This window comes from Octopus bimaculoides, chromosome 6 (genome assembly GCF_046866305.1).
Source record: "Octopus bimaculoides isolate indiv1 chromosome 6, ASM4686630v1, whole genome shotgun sequence".
NCBI classification, from domain to species: Eukaryota; Metazoa; Mollusca; class Cephalopoda; order Octopoda; family Octopodidae; genus Octopus; species Octopus bimaculoides.
This window is the reverse complement of record NC_142933.1, coordinates 58,324,523-58,346,112: the sequence shown is the minus strand read 5'-3', so window position 1 is coordinate 58,346,112 and position 21,590 is coordinate 58,324,523. Positions and strand designations below refer to the sequence as shown.

Here is a 21,590-nt window from a genome sequence, read left to right as displayed (position 1 = left end):
CGGGGCCTCATTCCAGGAATATCTCATTTAATACTCTTGCGATTTCCTCTGCAGTCTCCGTCTGCATCTCCCTCCATATGGCCATCTGCCCTGGTCCACAGTCAACTATTGAGAGGTACGTCCCCTGCCGTTAGTGTGGTATATCCACTGCCAGTCGTTTCCAGTTGTGGTCCACTGGAATACTTCCCGCCTCATGTACACCTGGAGCAGGGTCGATGGACTGGCACCTGTCACAGCTGTTAACCAATACTTTGCACGTTCCGTCTTGTTATCTCAGAGTTGACTTTCCGGGCTAGGAACAATGTCCTGTCGACTCCCATGTGATGCATGGTATGCAGTCTCCTCAGCTCCGAGTCACTCAGACAGCATACTGCAGCCACAGCCTGCTCCGCATCCTCTGGCACCTGCAATCAGGCTCGCTTTACCCAGGTTAGGATGTCTGCCCTATTCTTTTCGGAAGGCGCAAAAATCACGCTCAGCTTCAGATCGAACTCAGCGGTTAGCTCACGCAATATTCCCAATCGACACTTTACCAACATCTCTGCAAACCCTTTGGTTCACACCCTCCAGTCATTGGTGATGACTGCCATCACCCAACCAAGCACAGTGGCCAAATCGGTCCTAATTTCAATGGTGTGCCGCCCCTACTTCAAGGTGAGGTTCACCCCCTTCAGCACGGCATCCAACTCCGCCACATTAATATGGTTGCAGTCATCCATCTTCCTGAGCCAGGCTGCATCTTCCACCACGGTGCCTCCCATTTCTAAGACAATCCCTATTGCGATGCTACTGGCGTCACACCAAACAATCCTGCTCTTTGATTTGGGAACATACCAACTGCCCCTCACTGCATACTCTGCTCTCACTCTGACCAAGACTTCCTGCATCATGTTGGTCGTTTTCTCCCCCACTCTGTCATTCCACTTTGCTCCTTCGGCTCGTCTCTTGATGAAGCTACATGCTGTCCGGAGCCATCCTGCAACCGGGTAGTGTCCCACCAGCTTCCCACACACCGAGAACAGTTCCTGACTACTCACGCTGGTGCCCAGTTCGGGGATCTCGTTCCTTCGCCAAAACACCAACGTGCCGGCCTTGTCTCTCCGTAGCTTGAGGCACAGTGCAGCGCCTCCTTCCATAGCCTCTGGTGGCTTGGCGACCAGTCCGAAATTCTTCAGGTGGCCTATGACCTCCGTTGCTGGCATTATGGTTTCATCCACAAGGATGTCATCGATGTACGAATTGGTGGCCCTTTTTACTCTGTCCACCTTTCCCAGGATGGCCTTGAGAATTGTTGCCATAATTTTTGGCGCTGAATTTAGCTCAAACCCCAGCCTGGTCAGACAGTATGTCCGGCTCTTATACCTGACAAGCTGATGCTTCCACAGTCTCTCAGCTACATGCACCTGCAGGTATGCCGACTTCAAAGCAACGATCGTGGAGGCCCGTCATCTGCCTCCACTCTCGCAAGGTGTCCCCGCAGACATCTGTGGCCTCGCCGCCCGTATGACATGATATGTGGTCATTCAGCTCTCGAAAGTCAAGCACTGGTCTGACCTTATGCTTTGTGGGCTGTACCACCGCCATCAGTGGCAGGACTCCGCTCTCTACTTCTTCCCAAGGGATCAATATGCCCTCCTTAATCCACTGCCCCCCCCTCCCCCTCGAACTCGCTTCTGGCATCTCCTTTCAAAGTATGCTGGTAGCAGCCCACTTTATTTTTCAACATCGGGGCCTCTCCCCTCCAGTGCCACTCCACTGTCCACCTCTGGCCATCGAAGGCGGCACGAAAATCCTGGTCTTCAATGGTGTGCATGGCATAGTTTTCTTCGCAGTTCTCACCAATGCACAGTGTCGCCATACATGGTTTCCCCGCAACCCCGAAAGTCACACCGGCCTCGTTAACAGTGACACCTCCTAGACGGGTGATTGGATCCATCCCCATCACCAGTTCAATCTCATCCACCAAGTGACCAACTACAATTGATTGCAGCATCAGCTTTGTTCCCTACACCTCAATCTGCACGTCTGTAATGCCTTCACAGCGTACCTCTGTTCCGTCGACTGCCCTCACACTGCTTTCTCCACTCACGTTTCTACCACTCCTGGAGTCATCAGGGTTGTCGTACAGTCCGTGTCCACAAGGGCTCGCGACTCCTTCCCCTCTATCAGAATGTCGACAACAGGTAGCAACAAACGCGCCTCTATTGATCCAAAGGGATGACCACTGCCGTAGTAGTCTCCCTTAGACCGTTTCCCTGCAAACATTCGCTGGCTATATGTCCTGTTTCTCGACACCGGTAGCAAATGATCTCAGGCTTGTGTAACTTGCAGTCTCGCACCATGTGCGGGCCCTGACACAGGAAACACTGTCCTTTGAACGGTCACACACGTTCCTTGTTCGACCCCTCTCCATTACTCCTTGATCGGCCACCTTTTGCTGTTGCAGTTGCTGCCAATGGTGTCGATCTACAACATGAAATTAGCACACGAGCACAACTTATAATATCCGCCATCGCCATGGAGTTCACGTTCGGCAGCTTCTGCAATTCGACCGACATGTGGTCAGGAAAACCAGTCACAAACGCCAACTTAACCGTCCGATCTAGCGATTCTCCCTCGTACCCCACCAGTTTAGCTAATCTCCTGAGATCATTGGCAAACACATCAACCTGTTCGCCAGTCCACTTTGCTTTCCCCAGGCAAGCGTATGCTTCAAACATTCCTTCTGCAAAGGCCTCCATCAAGCAGATTTCTATTTTTTCCGTGCTAAGTTGGTCCCTCTCTTCCATCTCTAAGAATAGCGCCAACGCCGGGCCATCTAAGTACAGCGGTAAAAAGCTTGCTAAGTCACCTATCCCGTGGCGCTTCGCAACCAGCTTCATCTTTTTTAGCCACGTGACCACGTCCGTGCCACCGCAAAACGGTTTAATTACATCGTTAGAAATCTGGACTACACTCATAATTTTTTTTTTTTAGGAAAAAGACAACAAGAAGCAAAAGGGAGAATGAAACACTGGGACCTTACCTTGTCGACCGTGGCGGAGTAAACGATTGCTCCAGATCAAAACACGTCTTCTATGTAAGCCGTCTATCTTCGAACTGACCCCACGTGCTCCCTTCCGCTGGCCCTTCCAGTCTGTCTTCACTTCCGTTTGCTTCATCTGCGATCTCTCTCCACCAACAACACATAGCTCATCACAGCCCATAACATCACATGTAACACCACACTACTGATGAGCACTCTTTGACAACTCAGATTCTTAAAATGAATTTATTGTCTTTCTGTACGAAATGATCATCTGGTGAATTAAATAAATATTTTATCCCATATTAACATCTAATCTCCTCTATTTATGAAAAATATGGTTGAATTTGTCAAACTTCGTTCTATAACTTATATCATATACTTAATCTATATATGTGTGTAGCGAGGTCATTGCCAGTGTTGCTAGACTGGCTCCTGTGCAGGTGGCATGTAAAAAAACACCATTTTGAGCATGGCCATTGCTAGTACCGCCTGACTGGCCCTTGTGCCAGTGGCACGTAAAAGCACCCACTACACTCTCAGAGTGGTTGGCATTAGAAAGGGCATCCAGCAGTAGAAACTCTGCCAGATCAGATTGGAGCCTGGTGCAGCCATCTAGTTCGCCAGTCCTCAATCAAATCGTCCAACCCATACTAGCATGGAAGGCGGATGTTAAACGATGATGATGATGATGATGATGATGATGACGATGATAATGATATATATATATAGTTTAAAGATCCAGTAGAGGTAGAATCAATAAACAAAGTACTCCATCCAGTGAGATATAAATATCCATTTAAAACGCAACCAAAAGAGCTACTAATAGTTTCATACTTTATGATATTTTAAAAACAAGAAAGCAGGACAGTAAGAAAATAAGAAAAAACGTGGAAAAAACATGAAGAAGGTTGATGCAAAAAATAGAATAAGAAAAAAGAAACAAAATCAAGAAAACTAAGATCCTGATTGTAGAAAGCTCATTAGACACAACTGGTTTAGAATGAAATAACAGAAAATATGTCAAAGTCTGCAAGACAGCAACTCAATCCAGAGTAAATGATGCCATCCAGTTTGATTAAAGAAACCTATGTATGTGTTTACACCTGCTAAAAATTTCAGATCTCAAATTAAGCAGTGTGTTAGAATTGCTGGATCGAAAAAGAATACGAGATCTTTCTGTTATGCACAAGTTGCATTTCTTAGATCCATTAACATATGGCTTAGATTTCTCCACTATTCTCCACTTAATTGTATGTGGTGTGGAGCTACTCTTCAAATTCCATACATGGCTAACCAACTTAGTTGCATTATTTTTATTGATGTGTCAGAAAGAAGATAGGTGGTTTGCATAATGTCTCTTGAATTTTCCCTCACATAACCCGATGTAATTCTTTTCAATTGGAGCATTACTGTAATTTCAGTCTCGTATATAACAGAGGTCAAGTGAGCAAGCTTCAGGGTCTTGATAGTTCAGATCCTATCAACTAATTCAACTGTAATATTCCAACAGATGAATCAAATTGTAAACATAAAAGAAGAGAGATAAAAATTTACCTTGAATTTTAATAATTTTGGAAATTTTAGAGAAGAAGGGAGATCAGAATCTTGGTAAAAATATCGGTCAAACACATACCTAAAATAAAAAATATGAAACATATACATTTTATTAATAAGCCTAAAAGAAAAGCAATTCTCATTAATATATATATACATTACTAATAGTTCTTTGGATTTAGTTTTGCGAGGAGTCTGAATGTAGAGTTAGTTGTTAGAAACTTAGTCTCAAAGTTTCTGTTATATACAGAAACTATGTCAGATGTATAAATACACTTATTTTTACTCACAATACAAATAAAGGTTATTTGCATGTTCTTCATCAGTAATTCATCAATGGTAGCAACGGATTTGGTTTGCACAATGAAGAGGGAACTAGGCTACTGGAGTTTTATGATGCAAATGATCTTATGATCTGTAATATTAACTTCAGGAAACCCACCAGTCACCTGTTCACCAAGTAAGTCCAATGGGCACACTAGTCAGGTTGATTACATTCTTGCCAGGAAACAGGAAATATGGCTGCTTATAAATGCCAAAACTTCCCCAGGTGAAGAATGCACCCTCCAAAATAGGTTAGTTGTTAGTGACTTCAGGATCAGGGCTAAATGGCTACCCAAAAGATGACCAATGTGGAAAAGAAGGGTCAGGAAGCTTAAGGATCCTCTGAATGGACAGAGACTTAGAGACATATTACTTGAAGTTTTTGACAAAAAAGAGGAGGATATAGCATCAGATAACATGGAGGACAACTGGAGGTTTCTACATGACAACCTGCTGAAGGCTACTGACCAGATCTGTGGCTGGTGCAAAGTTCCATCCAGACCTAGGGTGACATAGTGGTGGAACAATGTAGTTGACAGGGCCATTAGAGAAAAGAAACAGGCCTGGAAGGACTGGAAGTATGGTAGTAGCAGGGAACTGTGTCATATATCCAGAAAGGAAGCTAGGAGACAGTTATACTTAGCCAGAGGGGGAGCAGAAAAGACAAGGTTTGCCAATGATCTGCATTGTGAGGACCAGAGACTTCAAGTGTTTTGATTTGCAAGACAGTGTCAGAGACAAAACTGTAATGTCATAGGAGAGAAATGTATCTGCATGGATGATGGCTCACTTGCATTTAATGATGTTGCAAAGAAAGAGACTTGGAGATGCCACTATTAAAGGCTACTAAATGAAAAGAAAGAATGGGAGAAAGAGAGTCTGCCAAATGTTAACCCAACTGAGGGACCAGCTATCCGAATTGACAGTACCTTGGTAGATAAAGCAATTAAAGATATGAAGACAAGGAAAGCCCCCGGTCCATCAGGAATCACCACTGGGATGCTTAAAATATCTGGCGGTGTAGGCAATGGTCAAGTCAGCCATATAGTTAACCAGGTGATACACAAAGGAGTTATATGCAATAACTGGTGTAGCAGCACCATAGTCAACGGCTACAAAGGTAAAGATGATGCTTTAGATAGAGAAAACTACAGGGGTATCAAATTACTGGATCAGGTAATGAAGATTACAGAGAGGGTCATAGCCCAACTAATTAGGGACAGAGTTAGCATAGACATTTTCTAACTAGCTAATATATCATCATCATCATCATCATCATCATCATCACCACCACCACCACCACCACCACCACCACCACCATCATCATCATCATCATCATCATCATCATCATCATCATCATTATCATTTAATGTCCATTGTCCATGCTAGCATGGGTTGAATGGTTTGATTGAAGACTGGTAAGCTGGAGAGCTGCACCAGGTTCCAATCTGATTTGGCATGGTTTCTACGGCTGGATGCATTTCATAATGCCAACTACTCCAAGAGTGTAGTGAGTGCTTTTTATGTCCCACCGGCATGGCTGCCAGTTATGCAGCACCAGCATCAGCCACAACTACAATCTCACTTAACTTGACAGGTCTTCTCAAGCATGGTATACTGCCAAAGGTCGCAGTCACTTGTCACTGCCTCTGTGAGGCCCAACAATCAAGTAGTGCTTTTTATGTGCCACCAGCACAAGTTAAGCGAGACTGGCATCAGCCACAACTACGATTTCACTTGGCTTGACAAGTCTTCTCAAGCATAACATATCACCAAAGGTTTTGATCACTTGTCGTTTCCTCTATGAGACTCAACATTCAAAGATCATGCTTCACCACCTTGTCCCATGTCTTACTGGGTTTACCTCTTTCATAGGTTCCCTCCACCATTAGAGTTCAACACTTCTTCACACAATTGTCCCTATCCACATACATCACAGACCATACCAGCACAGTCGTCCCTCTTGCACACTACATCTGATGCCTCTTATGCCCAACTTTTTTCGCAAGACACTAACACTTTGTTGTGCATGCACACTGACATTACACGTCCAGCAAAGCATACTGGCTTCATTTCTTTCAAGTTTATACATGTTCTCAGCTGTCAGAGCTATGTTTCACTGCTGTGTAAGCATAGCTGTTCACACACAGGCATCATACAATCTACCTTTCACTCTGAGAAAGAGGCCCTTTGTTACTAACAGAGGTAGAAGCTCTCTGAACTTTTTCCAGACTATTCTTATTCTAGCAGCTATGCTCTCAGAGCATCTGTTCCCTGCTACTGACATGGTCACCTAGCTATTAACTACTAGTTTGCTCCCCCCCCCCCCCCCCAGCATATGATGAAATTTATTTTATGTACATTTTTAGTGTTAATTGTACCTGTGAACCTTCCATGCATAAAAATTATTTCCCCTGTCAACCTTACTCTGATATTGCTGTACCTCTTATGTGTCCATAGCTTATACTGAGTACTTCTTATGGAGTTTCTATCTACACCTTTTCTACAGATCAAGCAGGACCATCTACCTGAAGAGATTTGTGATTTGTCTGCTTTCCTACTTACTAAGACTTTGGTTTTTACCAGATTAACACCAAGGCCCTTTGATTCTACATCTTGCTTCCACATCTGAAACTTCTCTAATTCTTGTACTGATTCAGCTATAAGAAGAAGGTCATCAGCATAGAGGAGCTCCCAGGGGCAGCCTGTCTTAAATTCCTCTGTTATTGCCTGGAGGACTATGATGAACAAGATGGGGTTGAGGACTGATCCTTAGTGAACCCCTACTTGTACCCGGAATTCATCACTATACTCATTGCTAATCCTCACCTTACTGACAGCATCCCTGTACATGGCTTGTACAGCTCTCATCCAACCACTCATCCGCATTCACCAGATAAGGGATCGGAGAACCCTGTGAAAGGCTTTCTCCATGTCAACAAAAGCCAGGTACATGGGTTTATTCTTGGCTAGATATTTCTCCTGCAGCTGCCTAACCAAGAATATAACATCAGTGGTGCTCTTGCCTGGCACAAATCTGAACTGCATCTCATCTACGTTAACTCTATTCCTAATTAATTGAGCTATGACCCTTTCTGTGACTTTCATCACCTGGTCCAACAATTTGATATCTCTGTAATTATTCCTGTCTAAGGCATCACCTTTTCCTTTCTAGCAGTTGACTATAATGCTGCTACACCAATCATTGGGTATGACTCCCTCGTGGACAACCTGATTAACTATACAGGTGAATAGACTATATCCTACTCCACTTGATATTTTAAATATCTCAGCTGTGATTCCTGATGGGCTGGGGAGGCCTTCACTGTCTTCATATTCTTGATTGATTTATCTACAAAGCTACTGTTTATTTGGATAGCTGGACCCTCAGTTGGGTCAACATTTGGCAGATTCTCCTTCTCCCATTCATTCTCCACATTTATCAACCTTTCATAATGGCATTTCCAAGCCTCTTTGTTTGCAGTATCATTAAATGCAAGTACACCATCATCCGTGCAGACACATTTTTCTCCTATGACATCATATAGCTAATATATATGTAATTTAATAAACACAATATTTTTATATGTTTACTATTAGTTTCATGTGAGGAAAGCATGCCAGACAGTATTTTTTAACATGCCTGGTGTTTCAGTGCAATCTCCAGGCACTACCAGAATGGCATAACAAGCTAAAAATAGGATGATAGGATGAGAAAATATTCGAGAGAAGGCAAGAAAGAAATAGATATAAAAGGAGGAAGATTGAAAAACTGGAAAACGAAAAACAAAACAGAAAGAAGCAAAGTGGGAACAGATTAGAGTTAATTCCCCTCTGCCCATAAAATATAAGGCTGAAAAGATGGTGGCCTAGAGTCTGTGGTACAGCTGCTCAATTCAGAGAGGTGTATTTTCCAATTCATCAGCAGGAACTTAGCCATATGCTTACAACCATTGAACATTTTGGATCTAGAATTCAGCAGTGTTAAAGTTCTTAGATCTGAAAAAGATCTAAGTTCTTTTAGCTGTGTGTAGCTTACATTTCCTTCTGATCCGTTAACATATGGTGTGGATTTTTCGACTATTTTCCACTTTATCATGTGGTGTGACGTTGACTTCAAACCCTGTACATGGCTAGCCAACTTAGTTGCTTTACTTTTGTCCCTGTGTCAGAAGGTTAGCATAACAATTTTTGCAGTTGCCATCACATAGTCTGATATAGCTCTTCTTATCAGGTTGTGTTATCATCTAGCATTGCTGTAACTTCTGCCTCATATATGATGAATTTAATCATACATCTTTGGTCAAGTGAACAGGTTCCTGGGTTTCAACAGTTACAATTGGGAGTGGGCTCTTGGTGTTGTTCTCATGTAATGGTGTTTTCATATTGGGGCAGCAGTTATATGATAATTTAAATATTTTCCTGTACCAGTGATCTTTTGGAAAATGTTTGTCAAGGAGAGACAGGAATCTTTTACTTATGTTAGTTTTTATATTATGGGGAAGAGGGGGTGCAACCAAATTATTTTCCAAGGTCTATTTTTAGGTCTATTATTATTATTCCTTTCATTATTTGAGAGGTTACATATTAATTTATCCTTAAAGCCACTTTTGGCTAGCTTGTCATGCTATGTAGACGGTGTCTTAAGATTGTGCTGAGACACCAGATGTGCTAAAAAACATACTGTCTGGCAAGCTTAATAAATAATATTTATCTCTCACCAGATGAAGTACTCTTTTTGTTGATCTTACCGTCACACAACAGTTTATTGTATATATATATACATATATATATATATATATATATATATATATATATATATATATATATTCACACACATTTTTTTAATAAAAATAAACACATACATAAAAGGTCACATGATTGACTTTGTATTAACTTGGAAAGCTGACTTACAAGATTTGTGCAGCCTCAGAGTATTGCGAAATGCTGATTGTAATACTGATCACAAAATGGTTAGGGCCAAGTTCAAGTTCAGGATCCATAAGAAGATGTGTAGTACAAATGTACAGGCACCAAACAAAATTAATGTAGAGCAGCTAAAACAACCACAAGTTTTTGCAGTTGTTTCAGAAGAGATGCAGCAATGTTCATTCTGAAGGTTCATGGCAATCCTTCCAGGATGGAATATATAAAATGGGATCAGAGGTTTTAAGTTAGAAGAGACAACAACGAGACTAGTTTGATTCCAATGATACAGTGATAAATGAGCTTTTAACAACAAAGAGATCCACTCATGAAAAGCTTCTTGACCCAAACATTAAGAACAAAGTGCAACTAGAAAAGTTGTACAAGTCTCAGAAAGCAAACTTGCAAAAAGAACTCAGGAAGCTTAAAGACACTTGGTGGAGAAATTTGCCTGAGGAAGTGCAGGTAGCCTATAACAGGAAAGACATTAAAAGTTTCTATAGATTATTGCGGCAAGCTTTTGGACTGCAATCTTCCTGATTTATATGTTCCCTTGAAGTCAAAAGATGGAAATGAAGTTATTAAAAATTCTCCTGGAATAATGAATAGATGGAGAGAACACTTTGCAGCTCTTTTCTACAATTCATCTGTAATGAACACAGATATCATAAACAACATTCCACAAAGCGAGATAGTGCAACACATGAACGATACACCTTCCATTGAAGAAGTAAATCTGGCATTATGTAAATTGAGATCAGGTAAAGCTGCTGGATTGGATGGTATTCCAGTTGAAATTCTGAAAGCAGATGGGGATCATATTTCATCTGAAATTCATAACCTGATAACTTGAGTTTTGAATGAATCTTCTGTGCCACAAGAATGGGTAAATGGCATTCTAATCTCTGTATACAAGGGTAAGGGCCTGAAAGCAGTGTGTGGTAATTCTAGAGGGATAACTCTCCTGGCACATACTGGGAAGATACTTTCAAGGATCATGTTAGATCATTTTGTTGAGAATGTGTGTCCACATGTGATTCCTGAAGAACAGTGTGGTTTGAGACTTGAGCGAGAAACAATGGACATGATATTTTCTGTGAGGTTCAAGAGAAATGCTTAGAGGAACAAATGCCACTATACCAGGTCTTTATAGATTTAACAAAGACATTTGACATGCTATACAGGGAGGCACTGTGAATTGTTTTGTGTAAACTTGGTTGCCCAACACATTTTGTGAGCATCTTTAAGGAACTACACAGGTAGTCTTTAATGATGAGCTATCTCATGAATTTTCTGTAGACAATGGTGTCAAACAGAGAGATATTCCTGCCCCTACACTTTTTTCTATTTATTTTCCAACATTGCTTTGGTATGCTTTCAAGGATTGCAACAGAAAAATTGGAATCAGATTTCAGACATCTAGTCGTATTTTTAATTTGACCCAGTTTAACTGCAAAGCAAAGATTTTCAAAATACTTGTTAGACAATTACTTTATGCTGATGATACTGATTTGTTGGCACACTCAGAGAGGGATATGCAACATTTAATGGACAGATTTTCCACTGCATGTGTACATTTCAGATTCACAATTAGTCTGGGGAAAACCAAAGTAATGTTTACTGCCATGTCAGGACAAACATATTCTGAATGAAACATTTTTGTGAATGAAACAAGGGTAGAAGTCATTGATAGTCTTGATGCAGAGATATACTATCAAATAGGGAAGGGAAGTGTTGCATTTGGAAAGCTTGAAAAGTGAGTATGGGCGGATAGAGGTATTTCCCTGCAGACAAAAATCAGTGTCTATAAAGCATGGGTATTGTCTGCACTTCTTTATTCAAGTGAGACTTACAAGCGTCATATAAAAATGCTGGAGAGATTTCATCAAAAGTGCCTCAGACGTATCTTAAGAGTCAGGTAGGAATGTTTCATACCAGATACAGAAATTTTGTGCATGGCACACTGCAGCTCAATTGAACAACATGTTATCTTGGCTCACATGAGATGGACTGGACATGTTATTAAAATGAAAGACAAGTGTTTGCCAAAGCATTTTTTTTATGGTGAGCTCAACGATGGTAAGTAACCACAACATAAGCTGAGGAAAAGGTATAAAGACTGTGTGAAGGAAAACCTGAAGAAATAGGATATGAACAAAAGTGATTGGAAAAATGATGTTCTAGATCGGAACAAGTGGAGAGATGCTGTTAGGACTGGTTGCAAGGCTTGGGAGAAAAATATGATTCAGCATTCTGAACTTAAAAGGGCCTGTCGCAAAGGAACAATTGGAACTATAACCAACAGTGAACATTGGATATGTATTATATGTAACCATGTTCTGTTGTCAAAAGCAGGAAACATGAATCATATGAAGTCACATGAAAATTGTAATGCCCAGATAGGTAATGATCTTGGACACCAACCACCTCCTATGACTTGTGTCATATGTCAAAAAACTTGTATGACAATACCTGGAAATAAAAGCAATATGCTAGTTCACAAAAACATTCCTTCAGAATCAGATTTTAAAGGGCAAAGATATAGAAGAAACTTGAATAATATCTGTCACTTGTGTTTTAAATCCTGTTCAGTCAGCAGCTGGTCCTAAAAGTCATCTAAGGGCTCATCAACGGAGTGATTGTGCTCTGTGATGGGGTGTGGTGTGTGCATTGATGGGACGGCTACCATTTGTTAAGATGAAGCAATCATCATCATATATACATATTAAAAGTCAGAATACAATATATACCTGTTTGCTTGAAAAAAGAGTTAAAGCTCTCCAAAACCATGTATCTCTCTCTATATGTAAACACACACAGAGAATGTAGCAAATACATTTAGAAAAACAGTCATCCCAATTTGTAAAACTACAAATTGGAGGATAGATATGCCAGTGTGAATTGATTTCACTTTTTATGCCAAATTGACACTTAAAGCTCTTCTTTCAAGCAATCAGGTACATATTGTACCCTTACTTTTAAAATATATTTTGCATATTTGGATTATGTTTGCTGACCACTTTATCATTATTTTTTTAAAGATAATTATAACTTATTTGAATTCTGAATTATATATACATACATACATACATATATATATATATATATACATATATATATATATATATATATATATATATATATATATATATATATATATACATATATATATATATATATATATATATATATATATATATATATATATATATATATTTTAAAGAATGGAGTAAACGCATGTTATAACTGCATACTTTTATTCCGACATATGTTTCGAAGAATTACAATTTAAGCGATCCATAGGAATCGGCGATGTTAAAAATGTAAACTTCTCCTCAGGGAAATGTATGGGAACCAGCTTAAACGTAAGACATTATAACCGAGTATGAAAACTATAGTTGGATAAGGTTATAACGTAACTCATTTGAAAAAACCGTTGGAGATTAGGACGCTACCAGATAGTACGTTGGACAAGAAAGGAAAAGAAAAAAAAAAAAAAAGAGAGAGAGAGAAGGAAAATTCAGAGTGTAGAGTTGGGAGTAGATAGGATGATATAAATCCAATAAAATATATACTTGTTTTGCAAGATTCTTGATGTGAAATCGTGTGTTGAAACAGATATTGTTGTATTTGGGGATGGTCATGTTGCCAGTTTAGCCAATAAAAACACATGCACTATATATTTGGTGTTAATTTGCTTCAGCTTTATATTACATTAATCGTATTTCGGCCAGAGTTCTTTCGTCACACTTCTGTGACCTCATCAGTAGTCCTTTGCTTTCTTCTTTCTTATTTGTGTGTCTCTCCTTACTAACGATCAGCCATTTTGTACAAAATCAACTCCTAAGACTTTTTTTAAAAGCCCCTTATTTATTTATTTATTCTATTAGTCTCTTCTGCTGAACTGTTAAGTTATGGAGATGTAAACAAACCAACACCAGTTTTCAAGCAGTGATGGGTGATAGATGTGTGTGTGTGTTTGTGTGTGTGTGTGAGAGAGAGAGAGAGAAAGAGGCTTCTTTCTGTCTATCAAATCCACTCACAAGGCTTTAGTCAGCCCAAGGCTATATATAATTGAAACACTTGCTCAAAGTATCATGAGTGGGATTGAACCCAGAACAATGTGGTTGGCAAGCAAGCTTCTTACCACATGCTTGTGCCCTTATAGTACACAGTACTATATAGCACAAAGTAAAGCATTTTTTTTATTTCCTTTGAACAGTTCTCAAATTTGCTGAACATAGACCTAGAAATCTCAGAAAAATACAATTTAACTGGAAAATACTTTTATTAAAAGGGTTTTTTTTTTCCATGTTAAAATTATTATGAATGGAACAAGTTTATCATTAGTAAAGACTTTCTTGTGATGAGCCACAAAAGTGAGCCATATTAATTAAATCCACATATTAATTAAATCTACTCTTTCACCAAGTAACATATATTTCAAGATTAATTTCAATCTTAAATCCTTGGACAAGAATCAAAAATTTCTAATTGAAAAATAAAAAAGTAAAAGAGTAATTAAAAAGGGAAAAAGGTATGGTATGCACAGTATACAAATGTGTGCAAGAATCCTCTCAGAAGGGAGAACAGCCATCTAGAGTTAATCAAGGATTCCCACAAATTCAAAGTTACTCAGTCTAAGAAGTACCTCATATCCCCTGTTATTTTCTGGCCTGCAAGCATATGCTGAGAGCATGTTCATTCACTCAAGTGATGCTGCCAATAATATAAAATAACTAGATACAATAAGGAAAAAAGTTCCATTGAAAAAATATGAACATAGTAAATAGAAATACATAATTAACATAACATTGTGGTCCCTTTTGTTTATGAAAAATAATAACAACTAAAACATAATACACTACACAAATACTTCATCTTCTTCACATCCTCCAGCAGCTTCCCACAGATGCGCCATAAAAGATCCTTATTTATCCATTCAACCTGCTAGAAATGATAACCAAATCATCTTCAAGTTATATTATATTGTTTTGGAAATAAGCACACATCAGATAACATGGTTTTAAAAACCTTGTTTGAAGAAAGAGACACAATGATTACAGCTAGAATGGATGTCTTTGATCAGAGCTGAGTTAGGTCTATAGCTAAAGCAATAATAGCTAAAGTGTGTACCTATCCACTTCAGTCTACATAATTTTTGATAGAATAAATAGTGATGGAGTATGAGTTAATGGGAAAGTCTTTGAAATATCAATCAGCAATACTATGTGTTCAAGGACATTATTCATTATTTGAATTCTTTCTCTGACATGATGCTAATGTTTTTTTGTTTTTTTTTGCCCCTTTTATTCCAGGAATAGTAAACACATTCAATGGATACAGTGAAACTGTTGTCTCCTGTCTATTTTTCCTTTTCCTACCAAAATATTATACATATTTTCAATACAAAGCTTTGGACTTAAATGAGAAATGCTATTAATTTACACAACAAAGTCAACAGAAATAGCAACAAATATATATACATACCCAAACATACATATGCACATACACACAGAAGTATGTCATATACACACATATACTCCGATACTTATTTAAAACATATACATACACAAATATACATACAAACACACACACACATAGATACATGCACATACATATGTGTCTGTTTGTGTGTTAATATGTGTATGCTTTGTATATACATATTAGCACAGAAATACACATGCACATGTGTAATACACATGTTGTGTGTATCTATGCACACAAGCATAAACAACTACATCCACATACAAGTACAAATATGTAAGTGTAAATTCCCACAAATACATGCAACATATAAGGATACATGCACACAAACAACAATACCTACACATAAGGAACTTTGTAAATAATTGAGTGCCTTAAGTAGAAGCTAAAAAGCCCAAATGACAAATTGTAAAGGAAGTTTCAATTTCATCATAGCAAACCTCAAATTCTTAGAATAACAAACTAAATGGTATTGTCTTGTTAATGGAACTCTTTTTGAAGAAAATAGATAGAATAAAACACAGTAAAGAATTGCCACCAACAAAATAGCTTTAACCCTTTCATTACCAACCCGGCTGAATCCGGCTCTGGTTCTGAGTACAAATGTCCTGTTTTCAAAAGTTTTGAATTAAAATCTTCCACCAAACCTTAGTCACAATTTATGTTCCTAACACTAGCTGAATGATAACTAAGTTATTTTACTAAATTCTTTGTTATATTTAAAGTAATTGAAAGAAACACAGAGCATCTCAAAATAAATACAGTAACGAAAGGGTTAAACTTGATCTGAAATGTTTGTAATGTTCACAACCATAAAACTATTTCACTTATGTTCTAAATAATTGACAAGTTTTATATAGAATTGATTTTAGAATGTCATAGACTTCTTTATAACTTCACTTTTGTACCTCACCAAATAATCACTATCAATATCATTATTATTATTATCAACTAGCAGAAATACCCGGCGTTGCCCGGGTTAAAGAGAATAATGAAATCTAAAAACGCCGTCTAGACTACGCATCATCTTTATATATAGAGATGTATATACACACATGCACCCAAACACACGTATATATATATATATATATATGTATATCAATATAAATATATGACAGTCAATGAAGTTTCGTAAAAGAAGGTGATCATGTACATACTTTCTTGCTGTTGTAATTATAACACCTCATTGTAAACTATGTTCCTTGTTTTCCCTTGTGGAGCATATACAAATAGGTTTTTTGTTGCTGCCCACTCTTGAGCAGCCAACATACAGTTGTCCATGTGAGAAGCAGGACTCTTCCAAGAGAAGACCAGCTACAGACAGTGTTTGACCCTGATATTTGTTTATGGACATGGCAAAAGTCACACGAAGGGTGAATTGTAGTCTTCTGAATGTAAAAGGAATGTCTGCTCCTGATGGAGTAAGAGGAATTCTTGGAATAAAGACGTCATCCCCTTTTGCACATCCAGAAAGAATGGTAGCCTCGATAACGTGTGACATCATTTTCTAAATAATGCTCATCTGTTATGTTCGGGTTAAAATTTCATCAACATCAAAAATATATGAATTTTCATGGGAGTTATGGCCGTTATGCAAAGAATATAATTTCCAAATTTCATAAAGATCCATTCAGTACTTTTGACGTAGTTTTGGATAAGAAAACAAATGACTAATGTGTGTGTTTGTGTGCATGTGTATGTGATGGGTGTATATATGTATAGATATCTGTATGCATGTATATATGTATATATGTGTACATATTACATGTACATCTATATATATATATATATATATACATCTACACATATGTATACATATACAGCTCTCTCTCTCTGAAAGTATCTGTCATTACAGTATCGAAATGGTGTACATATACATGTATATGTATACATATACATCTCTCTCTCTCTCTTTTTCTGTCTCTCTCTTTCTCTCTCTGTGAAAGTATCTGTCACTACAGTATCAAAATGTGATTGTTTCAGTTAGTGGAATAGTTTCATTTTTAAAGTGAAAGTATTTGACATGAGTGTTTTTGTTTCACTTTTGACACGTAATACTTAAATAGTGGAGGAGATATTATGTTGCTGTGTGCTCGAACTCTGCAAGAAGTTAATAATTTTTTTTGACTAAAACACAACTGGAACCCTAAGTAAGGCATGTGTAAAATTTGAATGAAATTGGTTGCGTAGTTCTCGAGTTTTAGGGATTCACACAGACAGACAGACAGACAGACAGACACACATTCTCATTTTTATATATATAGATAGATGGCAGTTTATCATTGTCATCATTGTTTTAATGTGAAGAAGAATTTTCTATATTGGCACAGCTTCAGTAAATTTATAAAATTGTATCTGTTTTGTGTATCACCTGGGAGAACTAACATTCTCACTTATAACCTTTCATTTAGCTATGTAAACAAGCTTCCAAAAAGTAATAACAATGAAAATGAAGTGAAACTAAGAATTAATACCTATAGCTGATTAAATTCACAATAGAAAGGTATATTTTTTATAAAATGTATATTTTTATAAAATTCATAGCCCACTATCAACTTTCACAGTACCTATCATCCACTCGTCTCTCCTGCATACATCACTCTGATCAAAATTCTTGATACTGAATCACCAGTGTTCAATAGATTTTATAATTTAATGTTGCATGTGAAAAAGCCTTACTTAAACCATTCATCTTCTTTATTCGTTTCCAATATTGCTCATATTTCACCTTTGGGAGTAAGCATTTTTCTTGCTTACATTGTAGCAGAGTGGGCTTTTCAAATTGTTGTGGATGCTCTTCCTATTGCCAACAACTCTGCAGGAGCATTATTCCCCTTTGGCAGAACTGTTATCCATCTATGCGTCATTTGGTTAGTGTAGCCAATTGCTTTACCCTGCACATAGAAACACACTGCCACCTATTACAAAGTTTGTGAGAAAATTTTAATCAGTCCCAGCCAAGCCTCCCAAAAAGTCAGATGTAATTTGTCATATCGCTGTCGGAGCTCAACTCCACTATGAGGACAATATCAAAGGAAGAAACACTCTAGAACTAAAAAACTATTTACGGACTGTTCGAACATTTATCGTATTCACATTTTACAATATGCAGTAACAGTAAGTGTTACATGTTATTCATGCTGCATACATCTTATTTGAATTTGTGACCCTATAACAAGTAGCTTGAACTTTTCCACACTGTTATACCACACCTCTAAATACTATACTTGTAGGCTGTCAAGCAAACCTTGATTTAATTCAATTGTCATTTCCTCTTATAATAAATTACCATGTCCTATTAAGCCTTCTGAACGTTGTTTATTATTGCATTACAAGGTATTATACTACCGCTCTTATAAAAAGTCAGATATTATTTTAGTGCCTATCCACTAAAACTCTATAGAGTGTAGTTGTAGCATTTTATCATACCAGCAGCACTAGATAGATTGTCTTGTACTCAGCAAAACTAAAAATTGTCCTTTTTTTTTGTTGTTCCCATTCATTTATCCTTTTCTTTCCCACACAGCTGAGTGGAATGAGAGCAGGAGTGAGTGGATGATAGAAGAAAGGTTAATAAAAGAGAACCAGAGTGATAGGAGTAACTGCATGATAAAAGAGAGAGCAACAAAAGCAAGGGAGAGTGATAAACAGCTGTATTATGGCTGTTAGTAACATCAAACAGAAACATGATCACAAAAGTTATAACAGAATAACAGAAAAGGGAGTAAAGAAAGAGAGTGAGAGAAAGAGAGAGAGGGAGAGATAGAGATAGCTGACCACATGTTGTTAAGGAGATTAAATAACACAGTATGAGCAAGAGAGATTTAAGAGTAAATATTTAACAAACCACCTTCCTTGGAACATCCAGCAATTGTGTACTTGACTCAAAATTTACTAAGGTAGCATGATAGGGGAAAATATATTCTACAAAGAATAAATCTACCTGTAACAACATAAAGTTATTGCTTCACTCAAGCCAAAATATAAATGAAAAAAGAAAAATTCAACAATATACAAAACATCAAGCCCATGTGGTAAGTTTCTATATGTTTACTTGACTTGCAAGAATTAGCAGTCAAAATTTCCTTAATCACACTCTACTGTTTTCAAAAAGAAACGTCACATTTGATAATAAAGGCTTGGAAAAAAGACAAGATGTTTACAGCTAGAAAATCTTTGATTGTAGGGCTAAACAATGACAATAGTACATACAGCACGCATTTCTGAACCAAGGAATATTAAAAATAAGACTGGCAGTCAAATTATTGATTAGCATTAATTCTATAATTAAACTGATCAGATTAAATATAAACCCTTTATCACTCTACCTCTCTTCTAGCACAAAGCCTGCACAACAAAGGAAGGATAATCATCATTTTTTTCTATACCCTTTACTTTTTAACACATACCACTCTCTTGCTATCTTTCAATCACTATTGATATCCTTCATTCTCTCACTCCCCTCTCTATCTATCTATCTGTCTGTTTGTCTGTCTAGCTGTCTATCTATTTATCTCATACACATGACACCCTCTCCTATCACTCTTTGTTGATAAAGGTCACTTTGTTCATTGTTGACTTTATTACTCTCCCCAACTTCCATTTCCTCTTTTCATCACACTGTCTCCTTTAACATCTACCTATTATTTTCTTTCTTCATTACTTCCTTCCCTACTACCTGTCTCACCCATCACACTCATACTCTTTCTTCTATTCACCCTCTCCAACATATTTCCTTTGAATAGAGACAACATATAGTAAAGAGGATTCTTTTGTATTATCAAGAACATTTCAACTTCTCCAGTACTGCAGTCACAATAAAATAATCCCGATACACTGTGTAAAGTGGTTGATGCAAGGAAGGACATCCAGCCGCAGGAACCTTGTCCAAACTTAAACATATAAGTGAAACACGATGCCCCAACCTATCTAGAACTGCAATTCCAAATAAAACTGACTCAGATAGTAATCATCTATCCATTCTATGTCATCATGGAAAACAGATGTAAAATGATGATGATTATGGTAGTTGTAGTAGTGGGGGGGGGGGGGGTAGTACAGCCTCAGCTGCTGTTATAATTACACTACTCTATCAACAATCCCAGTAGAGAAATTACTATTAGAAAAAACCTTCACATTCATAAATATAATAAAATAAAACCCTCAAAGTCATGTAAGAGATAACAGATGAAAAATTTTTATCTCATCATTGCTCTGATCAACTGTAAAATTCCTCATCTCATACACTGTCTTACAGTCTTTGCACTTTATGAAAGCGAAACAGATGCAAGTTGATCCGGTATAGCATTGAAGAAACCTCTAGAGACTACTATATTCTTTTATGTGCCTAATTAACGTCTAATCTAAATACTCACATTGTTAGTAGAATTTGTTGATGAAAGTGTCACAATGTTAAAACAAGAATTCTTCTAAACCCACCTCTTTATTCAGTCACATTATTTCCCATCTTTAACAATATCCTCTTTCATCTAGATCCCCATTCACTACTGTTTACTCATTATGTTATGAAAAATAGGTAAAGAACACTGAGATGAAAGTTTAATCTATGACGTTGTATGTATCACTTTCTCTCTCTCTCCCTTTCCCTCTTTAACTCTTACTCTCTATATTTTTATGTTGAGCGCGTGTGTAAGAATTGCGTTCCAGGTAGAAGGGATGAAATATAAAAGTTGCTAGAAACAACAGCCAAATCTCCCTTAAATCGCACAAAGTAAACAGAATTTAAAAAATCTAATTACTGCACTGGAAAGTTCAGATCGAGAAAATTCCATTGATGTAAAAAATTTTACGAAAAAGTGGAAAATGTGGATTTCTATAAACTTTCAAAAAGGCTTCACACAAACACACAATTTCCGATTTATATATTAAGACTAGCAGTATAACAGGACCTTGTCCGGGTGCGACTTATTATGCCATCTACGATAAGTCTTGCTAGCTGAAAATCAACTAAAAAAGAAAGCCTTACAACGAAAAAACCCTTATGATGTAAATATGTTCATGATTCAAAAGACGATGAAATTAATAGGGAAAGTCTGAAGGCTGTCTTGCGTAAAATTATTAAGCATACGTAAATTTCATCCGTGTAATTGGCTATAGAAATGCTTGTGCAAAACAACTTTTTGCGCTGCCCTGATTATACATAGCAGGGTAATCCCTTTTAGCAGGAGTTAGGACGGCAAATTTCTGGCGATCTGTTGCTACACAGTTTTGCCAGAATTCTATCAGATTGGGCAGAAGATGTTGATGCACC

General features: G+C 37.8%; 1 protein-coding gene across 13 annotated transcripts in view; it reads right to left on the bottom strand.

Moving 5' to 3' along the window:
* Positions 1 to 21,590, bottom strand: part of LOC106873629 (jmjC domain-containing protein 8) — a 462,181-nt gene that overhangs the window by 162,946 nt on the left and 277,645 nt on the right. For all 13 annotated transcript variants that reach the window (XR_008264424.2, XM_052968758.2, XM_052968757.2 and 10 more), the window contains one exon: positions 4,583 to 4,661. Coding sequence is in view for 12 of the 13 variants with exons in the window: in XM_052968758.2 (XP_052824718.1) it covers positions 4,583 to 4,661 (79 nt within the window). In the remaining variant the exon portion in view is untranslated. The remainder of the gene's footprint in view (positions 1 to 4,582; positions 4,662 to 21,590) is intronic.